The following is a 12,169-nucleotide window of genomic DNA, read 5'->3' as shown; positions in this document are numbered from 1 at the left end:
AATACTGTGCAAAACTGATCCAGGTCATACGACTTCACTGTATTGTTCACCTAGGCTGAGCCTGTATTTACAGGTCTTCGAAGATGTATATGCAATACTATCTTAAGCATTTTACCCTGTTTTGTATTTTATTGTGCAATGGCATATCGTTGTGAAACATACTGAACCAAGGCTTTTGATTAGAACAAATGGGCGTGGCCTACTTCATTAACAGGGCTGAGTGACAAGCCATGCAGATTATACAGTGACCGGGTGAATGTCTATTTTCTATATTTACAAGTGCACAGTCGAAAGCACCGCATGCCCTGGGTGTCTGACTTGCTTTGTCACTTTGTACTTAACCACATACTGTGTAGGGTAAGAAGTGGGTCAGAAGGGCAGTATGTACACAGTATCCACAAGTTCCTGTTTTACAGTCCATACCCATAACCTGTGCACTCCCACCTTTCTTTGGTATAATGTGCAGTAATTGCTTTTGCAGGGGGGCAAGCCCCCCCCACCTTTCTTTAAACATTTTTTTAGGAGATAAAGCAACAAGCAATATTCTGCGGCAGTGGGACAATAAATACATGCAATAAACCCCCCCCCACCTTTCTTTAAACATTTTTTTTAGGAGATAAAGCAACAAGCAATATTCTGCGGCAGTGGGACAATAAATACATGCAATAAAAAAAAGACCTCCCAAAAAGGTCGCCACCTGCACCCAACATCTTAACAGAATAAGAATTTTAAGTTTGTGTCATAGATTCTATATATGCAGCATTTTATGTGATCACCCCTTTAAAGAATTGTAATTCTCAGTGTAATAGTGATACTTTTGTATAAATGCAGCATATTCTGTGTTTGTTGTAAGAGGTAAAAATCTTTTTGGGTCTGTATACCATTTGCAACTACAAGTTCTGCCAAATTATTTAGTCTGACATTTATTTTTTTAAGCTTTTGATCAATGGAAATTGGAAATCCTGGTACCAGCAAATAAGGGAGTAAAGGCTTTATACTGAAATAATTACAAAGCTTACCATGCTCATTTCTGTGAAGTTTTCCCAAGTTTATTCAATGCAGTTTTCAAAATAAATTCATGCAGAGAGTGCTAGGTGGGGGTTGGGTGGTCCTTGCTACTGCGCATCTGGTGGGGGTAATGTTCTAATACAAAACCCTGTACCAAATGCTGATTCATGATAGCCAATATGTTTGATACAAAAATGTTTTCATCCCAGGCTTCCACTGCAAATGGTAGCATATCCAATCAGAATAGACTAGAAAAGTAAACTTAATAAATACATACACAAACACCAAATAAATGCATTTAAAATATCAGTTATTAATGAAATAAGCACACATCACACTCAAATGTGACAAGAACATGTCCATATAATTTCTATGGTATCATATAGATTGGAGACTGTAAAGTGGTGGCAGGGGAAAGTGTATTTAGGCAGCATAGGATGGTGGTTTGTAGGATGACACTGGTGATCAAGAAGAGGAGGATGAGTGTGAAGGCAGCACCAAGGATCAAAATGGTGGAAATTGAAAAAGGGTAATTGTGAGGTGAAGTTCAGGGAAGAGTTAAGATAGGCACTGGGTGGCAGTGAAGAGTTACCGAATAGCTGGTTAACTACAGCAGAGCTAGTAAGAGAGACGGCTGGAAAGGTGCTTGGTGTGATATCTGGAAAGAGGAAGGAGGACAAGGAGACCTGGTGGTGGAATGAAGAAGTACAGGAGAGTATACAGAGAAAGTGGTTGGAAAAGAAGTGGGATTGTCAGAGAGATGAAGAAAGTAGACAAGAGTACAAGGAGATGAGGTGCATGGCAAAGAGAGGTGACTAAGGATAAGGCGTACGAAGAGTTGTATGAAAGGTTGGACACTAAGGAGGGAGAAAAGGACCTGTACCGATTGGCTAGACAGAGGGACCGAGCTAGTAAAGATGTGCAGCAGGTAAGGCTGAAAAGATAATGAAGGAAATGTACTCACAAGCGAGGAGAGAGTGTGTTGAGCAGATGGAAAGAGTACTTTGAGGGGCAGATGAATGAAGAGAATGAGAGGAACAGAAGGTTGGATGGTGTGCGGATAGTGAATCATGAAGTGCAGTGGATTAGCAAGGAGGAAGTAAGGATAGCTATGAAAAGGATAAAAAATGGAAAGGCTGCTAGTCCAGATGACATACCTGTGGAAGCATGGAGGTGTTTAGGTGAAATGGCAGTGGAGTTTTTAACTAGGTTGTTTAATGAAATCTTGGAAAGTGAGAGGGTGCCTGAGGAATGGAGAAAAAGCGTTTTGGTACAGATTTTTTAAGAATAAGGATGATGTGCAGAGCTGTAGTAACTACAGAGGGATTAAATTGATCAGTCACAGCATAAAGTTATGGGAAAGAGTACTGGAAGCTAGGTTAAGAAGGGAGATGATGATTAGTGATCAGCAGTATGGTTTCATGCCAGGAAAGAGCACTACTGATGTGATGTTTGCTCTGAGAGTGTTGATGGAGAAGTACAGAGAAGGTCAGAAGAAGTTGCATTGTGTCTTTGTGGACTTATAGAAAGCATATGACTGGGTACCTAGAGAGGAGTTGGTATATATGAGGAAGTTGGGAGTGTCAAAAGTATGCAAGAGTGGTACAGGATATGTACGAGGGTAGTTTGGACAGTGGAGAGGTCTGCGGTGGGAGTGACAGATGTGTTTAAGGTTGAGGTGGGATTACATCAAGGATCTGCTCTGAGCCCTTTCTTACTTGCAATGGTGATGGACAGGGTGACAGACTAACTCAGACATGAGCCCCATGGACTATGATGTTTGCAAATGACATTGTGATCTATAGTGAGAGTAGGGAACAGGTGGAGGAGACCCTGGAGAGGTGGAGATATGCTCTAGAGAAAAAAGGAATGAAGGTCAGCAGGACTAAGACAGAATAAATGTGTGCAAATGAGAGGGGGGATAGAGGAATGGTGAGGATGCAAGGTGTAGTGGTGGCGAAGGTGGAGTTTAAATACATGGGATCAACAGTTCACGGTAATGGCGAGTGTGGAAGACAGGTGAAGAAGAGAGTAGCGGCAGGATGGAGTGGGTGGAGAGGAGTGATTTGTGACAGACTAGTACCAGTAAGAGTGTAAGGGAAGGTCTACAAGAGGGTAGTGAGACCAGCTATGTTATATGGGTTGGAGACAGTGGCATAGACAAAAAGGCAGGAGTCAGAGCTTGAGGTGGCAGAGTTGAAGATGTTAAGATTTGCACTGAGTGTGACGAAGATGGACAAGATTAGGAATAAGTATATTAAGAGGGTCAGCCCAGGTTGGAAGGTTTGGAGACAAAGCCAAAGAGACAAGATTACGTTGGTTTGGACATGTGCTGAGGAGGGATGCAGAGTATATTGGGGAAAAAAATGCTAAGGATGAAGCTGCCATGTAACAAGAAAAGAGGAAGGCCTAAGATAAGGTTTATGGATGTGGGGAGAGAAGACATCCAGGTGGTTAGTGTGACAGAGCAAGATGCAGTGGACAGTAAGAAATGTAAACAGTTGATCAGCTGTGGCGACCCCTAACGAGAGCAGCCGAAAGAAGAAGAAAAAGATCATGTTTAACGAATAACTAGTAACATCTGAACGCTCTCCGAAAATGTAGCTTCAAGGATCCCACATGGTAAACAAGGTCTGGAAATGGTACTAAAATAAACCAGTTCTGAGCAATCAAAGATCGAGACAACTAATACATCAATAGGCTGCACTGAAACTACTTACTTGGAGTGTGTGGTCTTCAGGGACTCAATTTGCCGTTGCCTCTGCTGCTGTAAACTATTCAGAGGAGGTAACGGCCCAGAGCTCTTAGGCGTGGTAAAAAGCCAGTTCATTTTTCCCTGTTAAAGCTTCTGAAAACTATACTACCAACCACTAACACTGTTGTTTTGCATGTCAGCTGTTCGACAATAACAAACTATAGAACTGTCCAACTAATTTCAACGTTTACAGCCTCGACAAAATAAAAGTAATAAATCCGATTTATAACCACAACAAAATACAATCTTTTGTTGAGTGTCGTTGTACAGGATACACAGAAAGACTTCAAACCCGAAATTCCAATGATATCCACATACAAAACTGAATAAAATCACTTCAACCAGTCAGCTACGTAAATTCCAAGGGAAAAAAACGTCACCAAGAGAGTACGTTGACAGCTTCTCAGCGCTGCATGTGCACATTTGTTTTAGACATAACACACTGAATTCTTATCAGCACGGCATAGGGCGCTTATATGTTTTGATATAAAAACGAAACGGATTATCACTCATCTTTTATATTTTTGGTTTCGTTGGGCACTTTTCAGTGGCAAAGTTGAAAGGTCATGTCGCGGTTTTTGATGATGTCACGGCATTGTGAAGTAGCAGTCAGATGGAAGTTTAGAAGATTTGCAGGTAATTTGTGTTGCTGTTTCACTTGTTTCTCAACAACCCATAGTTTGTTGTATTGACCAAGTAACAGTCTTATAACTGGATCAGTGTATTGCAGACTTGTTTCATTTAAATGATGTTGCTTTTAAGTGCCTCGTTTTAAGGCGCACTTTCTCTAAATGACATTTTCAGTTTAGAAACTCTCAGTAGATAACTACATTAGCTTACAGAGGAGCTTGCAGATTTTTGACAGCGGTAGACTTGAAATGGTTTGCATTTGAGAGAGAGTGCATCCTATGGCACTTTCGAGTGCTTTTCAACCCATTAGTTGTGTAAAATATAAGAAATTGGTAAACGGTGTCTTGAGGGAAGAAAATTACCAGATTATTTCCGTTCAGATTAACATTTTTTGTTATTTTATTGAGATAGTGAGGTTTTGTGTCGCCAGTTTTTCTACATTTATGTGGAGTTATCTTACAGTCATTTTTATATGTTGTGATTTTCAAAGATACTTTCAATACGAGGGTTTCATTGTGTTCCATTTTTGTCCTCTATTTTGTAAATGACCATGAAATATTTATTTGACCATTGGAGACAAACATTATATCCCAGTAAACTGAATTCTGAGTTAAGGTTTGCTGGTGTTTTGTACTGGAAAGCTAGGGGCTAGTCCTTCTGCAGTTTTCTTACTTTAGACTCTTACCCATATTTCATTACAGACAAAAGTCTGTTTTATTTTCCTAACATTGTTATCCAAGATACTTTTTATTTTACTCATCGGAGTCTAACAACAATGTCTTTCTAAAGTGAACATGGAGGAAGGGTTTGAGCAAATGCAACAAACAGACATGTGGTGACTACAGTCCATATTTTTAAGAAAAGCTCTTTGGTAGTAATTGTGAGGGAGGAGGTGTTGGAAATGTCAGATCTTACAAGTATTTGGATTTTCACTACAGCAGTAATTGAGCCTGTGTGTGTTCACACAAAAATTTTGAAAAACGTTATACTATTAATTATCGAAAGTAAGCAGTTAGTAAATGTATATGATAACATTATTAACTTGGTTAAAAAAATGAGTTTATGAACATTTTTGGGTGAGTGTATAGATTACTGCCTCTTTTGATTTCATGCACTGGTTTTGCTGTGTTTCTTTGGTTGACAGGACCTCAAACATGTTTGAAAGTGGTAATGTCAAGTCAATAAATCAAGGGTTGTACTGGGTGCAGTCTTAAGATTAAAACCATATTCTGCAGTTTCATGTCAAATACCGTGGTCGTCCCATTCCTCCACCCTCAAAGTATAATTCCTGTAGCTTCCCCCCTTAAGTTAAAGAGAGATTGCAGTGTCAGTAGTGCAACAGGTATCACATTCATCTTTGGTGCAGGAGGCTGTGAGTTTTATTCCTACATCAGGTGGATGGATTTTTGTCAATGCAGTGCAATGTAAGAAAGTTGCTGCACACCTCCATGTGCTGTATTTCACATGAGATGTTAAACTGAGGCCCCATCTGTCTGAATTGGTGGTAGCTTAGGTGGATGTAAAAGATTCCAGAGCAGCTATTGAGATACAGTAGGGGAAGTTCCCCCATGTCCTCACAAAATGTCCCGTAGTATAACCACCACCTTGGATCTCCCCTGTAAAGAGGCTTCTAGCCTAGTAGGACTGACTTGGTCAGCAAAGGCTAAATAAAGTGTTTTTATGGGGGTTGTGGACTGTGCTTACTTTGCTTTAATTTTCTACATGCCCTTCTGCTCTCAAGAAGTGGTGACAAATGAGTCAGAACTTCAGTATTTTTAGCAGTGACAAGGGAGCATATTGAACGGTTTATCAAATAGGAAGAACATGACAATCCACCCATTTGCTGCTGCTGTAAGTTAGAACTGCTGTATTTTTTTCATTTAGGTGGTAATTTATTATTTTTAATAGACTGTGCACATTTGCATTTTTTTGTCACTCACATGGGGTAACTTTTGGTGGCATTTACTTGTTGCATATCAGTGGTGACAGTTGGCTCCACCGTCTCCATTTTTAGTTAGTGAAATTGATTACATATACCTAGTTTTAAAGGGAGTTTGGGTAGTTTATGGAAGCACATTTTGTCATTTCATAGCAAAGTAATAATGTAACGCATTTAAAGTGTGCATATTTGGGTATATGTAATTGCATGTGCATATGTATGTATAGAAAGGACACATTTTCTTGATTTTTAACTTTGTGTGCATGTTGAATGATAACATGCAAACGATGTCAGTCATGCTACCAAGATGTCATATGTCTTGTTATTATAGAAAGTAAATACTAAGGGATGGAAAGGACATCAGAGATGAGAAATGCCCCCATCTCAACTGTGTATTTCTTTTGGGAGGGGTGTGGGGAATACTTACAATATTAGAAATGTAAACAAATGAGCTAACTTTCTATAATTCTTAGATACTGGAGTGCCATGCTTTTGCGTATTCATGTCAGTACTTACTAAGTGTAACTACTCGATTGTTCATAACACACTAATGTTTTTAAACACAGTTGGCCATTAAACTTTGCAGGAGAATCAAAAATATTTCTAATACTAAAGTGCATTCCATTTTTAATTGTATTATTCTCTTAGAACAATTCAGCAGTTTTGTCCACTGAACCTTCATATTGCAAGATTGCAGTTGTGGAGGAATACACAGCAGTGTTGTTCTAGTAGTTGTGCAAAAAGTAATAGATATGTTTATAGCCCTTTTGGCTGTAGACTGGCAGTGGTGATCCGGGGTTGCAGGTTTGTTTACTGATTTATAAGAAGAAAGCAGTCCTGTTTTAAGCCATTAAAATGTCTCTCCATTTTGTTAATAATTTTGAACTATCCAGCAGTGGAATGTCTTCCTAATTGTGGGGATTGATTGTATAAATACAGATTAAATCTCTGTCTTAGTCCAAATGAGGTACAAGTGTCAGAAGTCCTGGGTTTGTAATATGTGTTCAGGAGTGGAAAAGCTAGCCCTGTTTGTACAGCATGGTTTATTTGGATAATTGCCATTAGTTATGCTTTAATACATGTCTTACCAATTGCTGCCTGAAATGCCTTCGTGCAGCATTAGCATTTGGAATCTGTTCAGAAATGTGCATGTGGATTTGTGTGGCAGTTGTGAAACTGGATCCATATTAACTTGTCAGTGTCCTTGAAAGATGACTTGTAGCAAGCAAACAAGATTCTGCATATGAATGCTGACTTATATTAGATGTGTACTGAACTAAAGTACTTCTCTCTTTTCTGTTTGGCTGTGTTTTAAATCCATCCTTATATTTCCTCTGTGGTTGATGTCCAAATTCTCTTTGCTTTATGGAAATTCATAAAAGCCTTGGGTAATGTAGGAATATTTAACTGACATCACTAACCAGACTTAGTCTTAGAACATCACATTGCAGAGCAGGTGTTACACAGCTGTTAAATGCAATAGTAAAACTGTATTTTGTTACTTATGATGTATATGTGCTGGCTTTTGACATGTTTACACCCATTATACTAGTTTGGGATGTTGTGTCTGAATGCTAGATGGTTCAGAGGCTGCAATTCTGAAGTGAGTAAATTACTGCTGATCTGCGCCAGATAATTATGGACAGCAGCTTTGGAGTCTTTTGCATATGAAGTAGATGAACTAGGTGTTTACTACATTCTTGTAGTCTAGCAGGTAAACTGATTTTTTTCAAGCTCAATGCCAAAAAGTGCAGTGTCATCCCCTTTGGTAAAAACTCTGTACCCATGAACTACCACATAGGCAGCAATCTACTTAACACTGAATGCGTGATAAGAGACCTTGGGACCCAGGTGGACAGTAGTCTCTCCTTTGATGGTCATATCGCCACAGTAGTCAGGAAGTCCTTTTACGTGGCACACCTCATCATAAAAGGGTTATCATCCAGGAAAAAAAGAGGTCATTGTTCCCCTCTACTCGTCACTCATTAGACCCATTATAGAGTACTAAATGTTTAGTGTAATTGATTTCATTGAATTATTGGTGTCACGTTACTTTTTTATAAAAACTGCTTAATTAGTCTGTTCTTTGTCAGATGGAGAGGCACTGATCTACTCCAAAAGCGCTAATAAAATAGTTTGGGATTTTATCTTCGTGACTGCTCGTTCTCATTTTTGCCTTTTGTGGATTTTACAAGTTTCGGTCTTTTTGGTTTGCTATTATAGAGTACAATGCCCCTTTTGGAATGTACCTCACAAGACATCTGCAGCAGCTGGAAAGGCCACAGAAGTACCTCACAAAGAGGAGGATAAATTTATTATTCCAGGGGTAAGAATTCAAAGGAAGATGTTCCAGGTTGACTGTCGCCACTGCTCTTTTGTCTTTACCTTAACCAATTAAGCCGTCTACTTAACAGATTAGTTTTATGGCTCCAGTCTGGCTGACAGAAAACATTTCTAATAGACAAGTCAACAAAACAAGTCAACAAAACCAGCAGTAAAACTAACTACAATAAGGCACCAAAGAGCCATCCAGAACCATAATAAGGCACTGAAGAGATGTCCAAGAATTAGTGAAACACTCCCCTTTTGTCAGAAATGACTTCTTCAGAATAAAATCTCAAAACATAATTTCATATATACATTAAATCATTCAATAGAAAAAAAAACATTTTCATTTGTTTAAAAGCACCATTAACTTCACTAGTTTGCAAAAAAAAAAACTACTAAGCCTACAAAGATCCAAGCAAATGTAAGGCAGCATGAACCAAGTTAATTCACTTAAGCATTTTTAACCTTCTGTTTTTAAGAAAGCATTTGCTATTTATTACTTTATTTTGTCTTGGAAACTTGTCAACCCCTAATTTAAGCTGCCACATTGTTTCTCTTTTCTTATAGTTCTCTCCCTTTAAGTATGTGGGTAACTTGCTGTAATGTAGGGAATGCAAGTCTCTTATAATTTGGGCATTCTGTAGTATGTTTACATGGTGCATTTTTCTCACCCCTGACTTTGGAGTATATATGTTTTTTGATTCTCCTCTCCAAGCATGTCCTGGTCATCCCTATGTAAAAAGCATTTCATCCTGAACATACACTAATCCTTTACACTTAAAACTGAACCGTCCTGCACCAATAATAGCATATTGTATGTGTTATAAAGAAATGTAGGGTCCATCTAAAATATACCTACATATAGTGCATCCCCCACATTTGAACATCCCTTTATTTTTTACAGACAGGGATGTTAAAGGTTGAATCTCGTTGTCATTCTGTAACATGAGTTTTTAATTTAATGTTCTTATAAACATGGGGGAACCCCCTATAACATTATAAAGGTCATTTATTGCCTTCCAAGATTTTCCATTTTCCACCGATGATAGAACAAATAGCCTGACTACATACTGACATAGCTAAACAGCAGGCTGTTTCTTTCTGTTTACTTGTTCCTTTCTTGCTGAAAAATGGGTTTTGAATTGCTATATATATGGTTGTCTATTATTTTGAACCTATGTAATTAATAATACTGTAAAATATGAATGTTATGTTTGAATTGGCGCTTTACTCCCAGGTCTGTGCTGAAAACTGGTACTGTTGACCCAGTCCTAGTTAATAAATGTCAAATAAAAAAAATAAATGTATATACTCTATCAAAGTCAAGGATGATAAAAGTGCACTATTTAAACATATTAAAGAATGCCCAAGTTATAAGATTTTTATTCTCTACAAGTACCCATGGACTTAAGGGGAGGTAATTATAAGAATAGGGTAGAACAAAAACAAACTTTGTGGTACCTTAAATTAGGGGCTGACAAGTTTCCAGGACTAAATGAAGTAATAAATATCAAATGCTTTCTTAAAAATAGGTTAAAAATGCTCAAGTGAATTAACTGTCTTAGTTCATGCTGCCTTACATTTGCTTTTATCTTTATAGGTTTAGTAGTTTTTTTGCAAACTAGTGAAGGTAACTGCACAATGTCAATTGTTTTATTAAATGATTTTTATTTTTCTATTGAATGATTTAACGTATATGTGAGATCAGACTTTAATGGGATTTTATTCTGATGAAGTGATTTTTCTGATGAAGGTGTGAAATTTAGACTATTTCTTGGATGTCTCTTCAGTGTCTTTTTGTGGGTTTTTTTTTTTTTTTTTTTTATTGAAAGTTTAAAGATTTCTCCTCTCTTTATGGGTTATTTAGAACTGTATAGCTCATCAGATGGAAGACCTGAAAGCACAACTGCAAGTTGTCAAAACCTTTTCAGATGATATAAGAATGTCATGTGGTCTTGATTAAATGTGGGAAAGCTGCAGCACCAAGAAAACTTCTGTCTGGGACAGGAATGTGATATGGAAGAACTTGAGCAATAGGAGTGTAGAAATATTAGGGAGTATATAAATATTTGGGAATTGAAGGATCAACAGTACATGAACAAATGCAAATAAAACTTAATTTTAGTAAAAAAATATTCCTTAGTAATAGTGAAAATGGCGATGACATCTAGGAACGAGTCCAAGCTATAAACAGATTTTGATCTTCCTGTCCTAACCTACAGTTTTGGAGTGATTGGCCCCCAAAGGGTTTTGGGTCGGTTGGACAGGAAAACAAGAAGGATGCTTCATGCTTCTCAAACGATTGGATAAAAATCCATGTATACCAAGGCTATAAATTCCTCATTCTGAAGGAGGTATGGGCCTCCTTGAAATTGATTACATGTATAGATCTGCAATCCTAAGACTCTATACATATCTGCTGACCTCACTAGATCCAAATATAGTGAAAGTTTTAAAACGCAAGGAGAACAAGTCTATGATGATGTCTCTGCTTTGTTTAGCAGGAGCATGTCAGTGTCAAGTGAAAATGGAAATCAAAACAAAAGTAGACAAAAAATCGGGCAACAACTGAATGAGCCAAAAAAAATGAAAGACTATAAGGAGAAGGCAAGAAATGTGGAAAAGTCATTAATATAGTTGCAAGTACAGAACTCCTGGAACAACCTCATGTTGATTAGGATCTGACACAGGAATGATTAAGGAGAGACCAATTTAAACCAAAAAATGAAAGTTTAATGTTGGGAGTCTAGGTTAGTGGATTACGTACACAATGGTTTACTAAGTTTGAGCATGAGGAAGAAGTGGACAAAACGGAGCTGGAAACAGTCGCATATCTTGTTGCAGGGTGTGATACACTAATGGCAGGGGGCATGTATACTGAAAGGTATAAATAATAATGTAGCAAGACTGTTGCATTAAGGATTTTGCAAAGATTACAATACTGAGAAGTAATGGAAACATGAACCACAAAGCATTGTAGAGAACCACCTATTGCCAACAGTTCAAAAAAAAAAAAAAAAACAGGTGTGAGAAAACCAGATATAGTAGTCCATGAAAAATTGATCCTTGTTCCTCTCTGTATTTAAGGACACTGTAAATCACTAGGTGTAGCAATTTCAATCCTAAAATACCAGGATTTACAGGCAGCAATGAGGAAGACAGAGCACTTTTGACTAACATCAAGGATTGGAGCAGTACAGATTTCGAGCAGGCAAGATAAGATTCAAAGCCAGTGAACTAGTGGCCACAAAAATTGTCATCCTATAAATTTAAAATTAAAGCAACATTGCCTGTTTTTAAGATTTCAAGTGCTATCTGCTGTAAGAAATCATTCCCATTAAGGAAAAGAAAAAACTTCTACAAACATTATTTAAAATCAGAGTTGACCATATACTTCTAACTCATCAAATTATATGCCACCTAATAAAATATTACCACTCTCATTATACAAAAGCCATATAAAAATGTAAAACTGTAATAAATTATGCGCCATAGTTTCAAAAGTCTAA

At 37.7% G+C, this 12,169-nt stretch overlaps 2 protein-coding genes across 2 annotated transcripts in view; one reads left to right on the top strand and one right to left on the bottom strand.

The window, feature by feature from the left end:
- Positions 1-4,124, bottom strand: part of VPS37A (VPS37A subunit of ESCRT-I) — a 1,253,527-nt gene extending 1,249,403 nt beyond the window's left edge. Inside the window, exon 1 of the mRNA XM_044062409.1 lies at positions 3,729-4,124. Coding sequence (XP_043918344.1) covers positions 3,729-3,838 — 110 coding nt within the window. The 5' untranslated portion in view covers positions 3,839-4,124. The remainder of the gene's footprint in view (positions 1-3,728) is intronic.
- A 191-nt stretch (positions 4,125-4,315) lies between these two features.
- The window catches only part of CNOT7 (CCR4-NOT transcription complex subunit 7), a 586,377-nt gene continuing 578,523 nt past the window's right edge, over positions 4,316-12,169 (top strand). Inside the window, exon 1 of the mRNA XM_044063495.1 lies at positions 4,316-4,399. The gene's annotated coding sequence lies outside the window, so the exon portion shown is untranslated. The remainder of the gene's footprint in view (positions 4,400-12,169) is intronic.

This window comes from Protopterus annectens, chromosome 2.part1 (genome assembly GCF_019279795.1).
Source record: "Protopterus annectens isolate FY-2018-M chromosome 2.part1, PAN1.0, whole genome shotgun sequence".
Lineage (NCBI taxonomy): Eukaryota > Metazoa > Chordata > Ceratodontiformes > Protopteridae > Protopterus > Protopterus annectens.
Note: the sequence above shows the minus strand (reverse complement) of the source record. Positions and strands in the feature narration are given on the sequence as shown.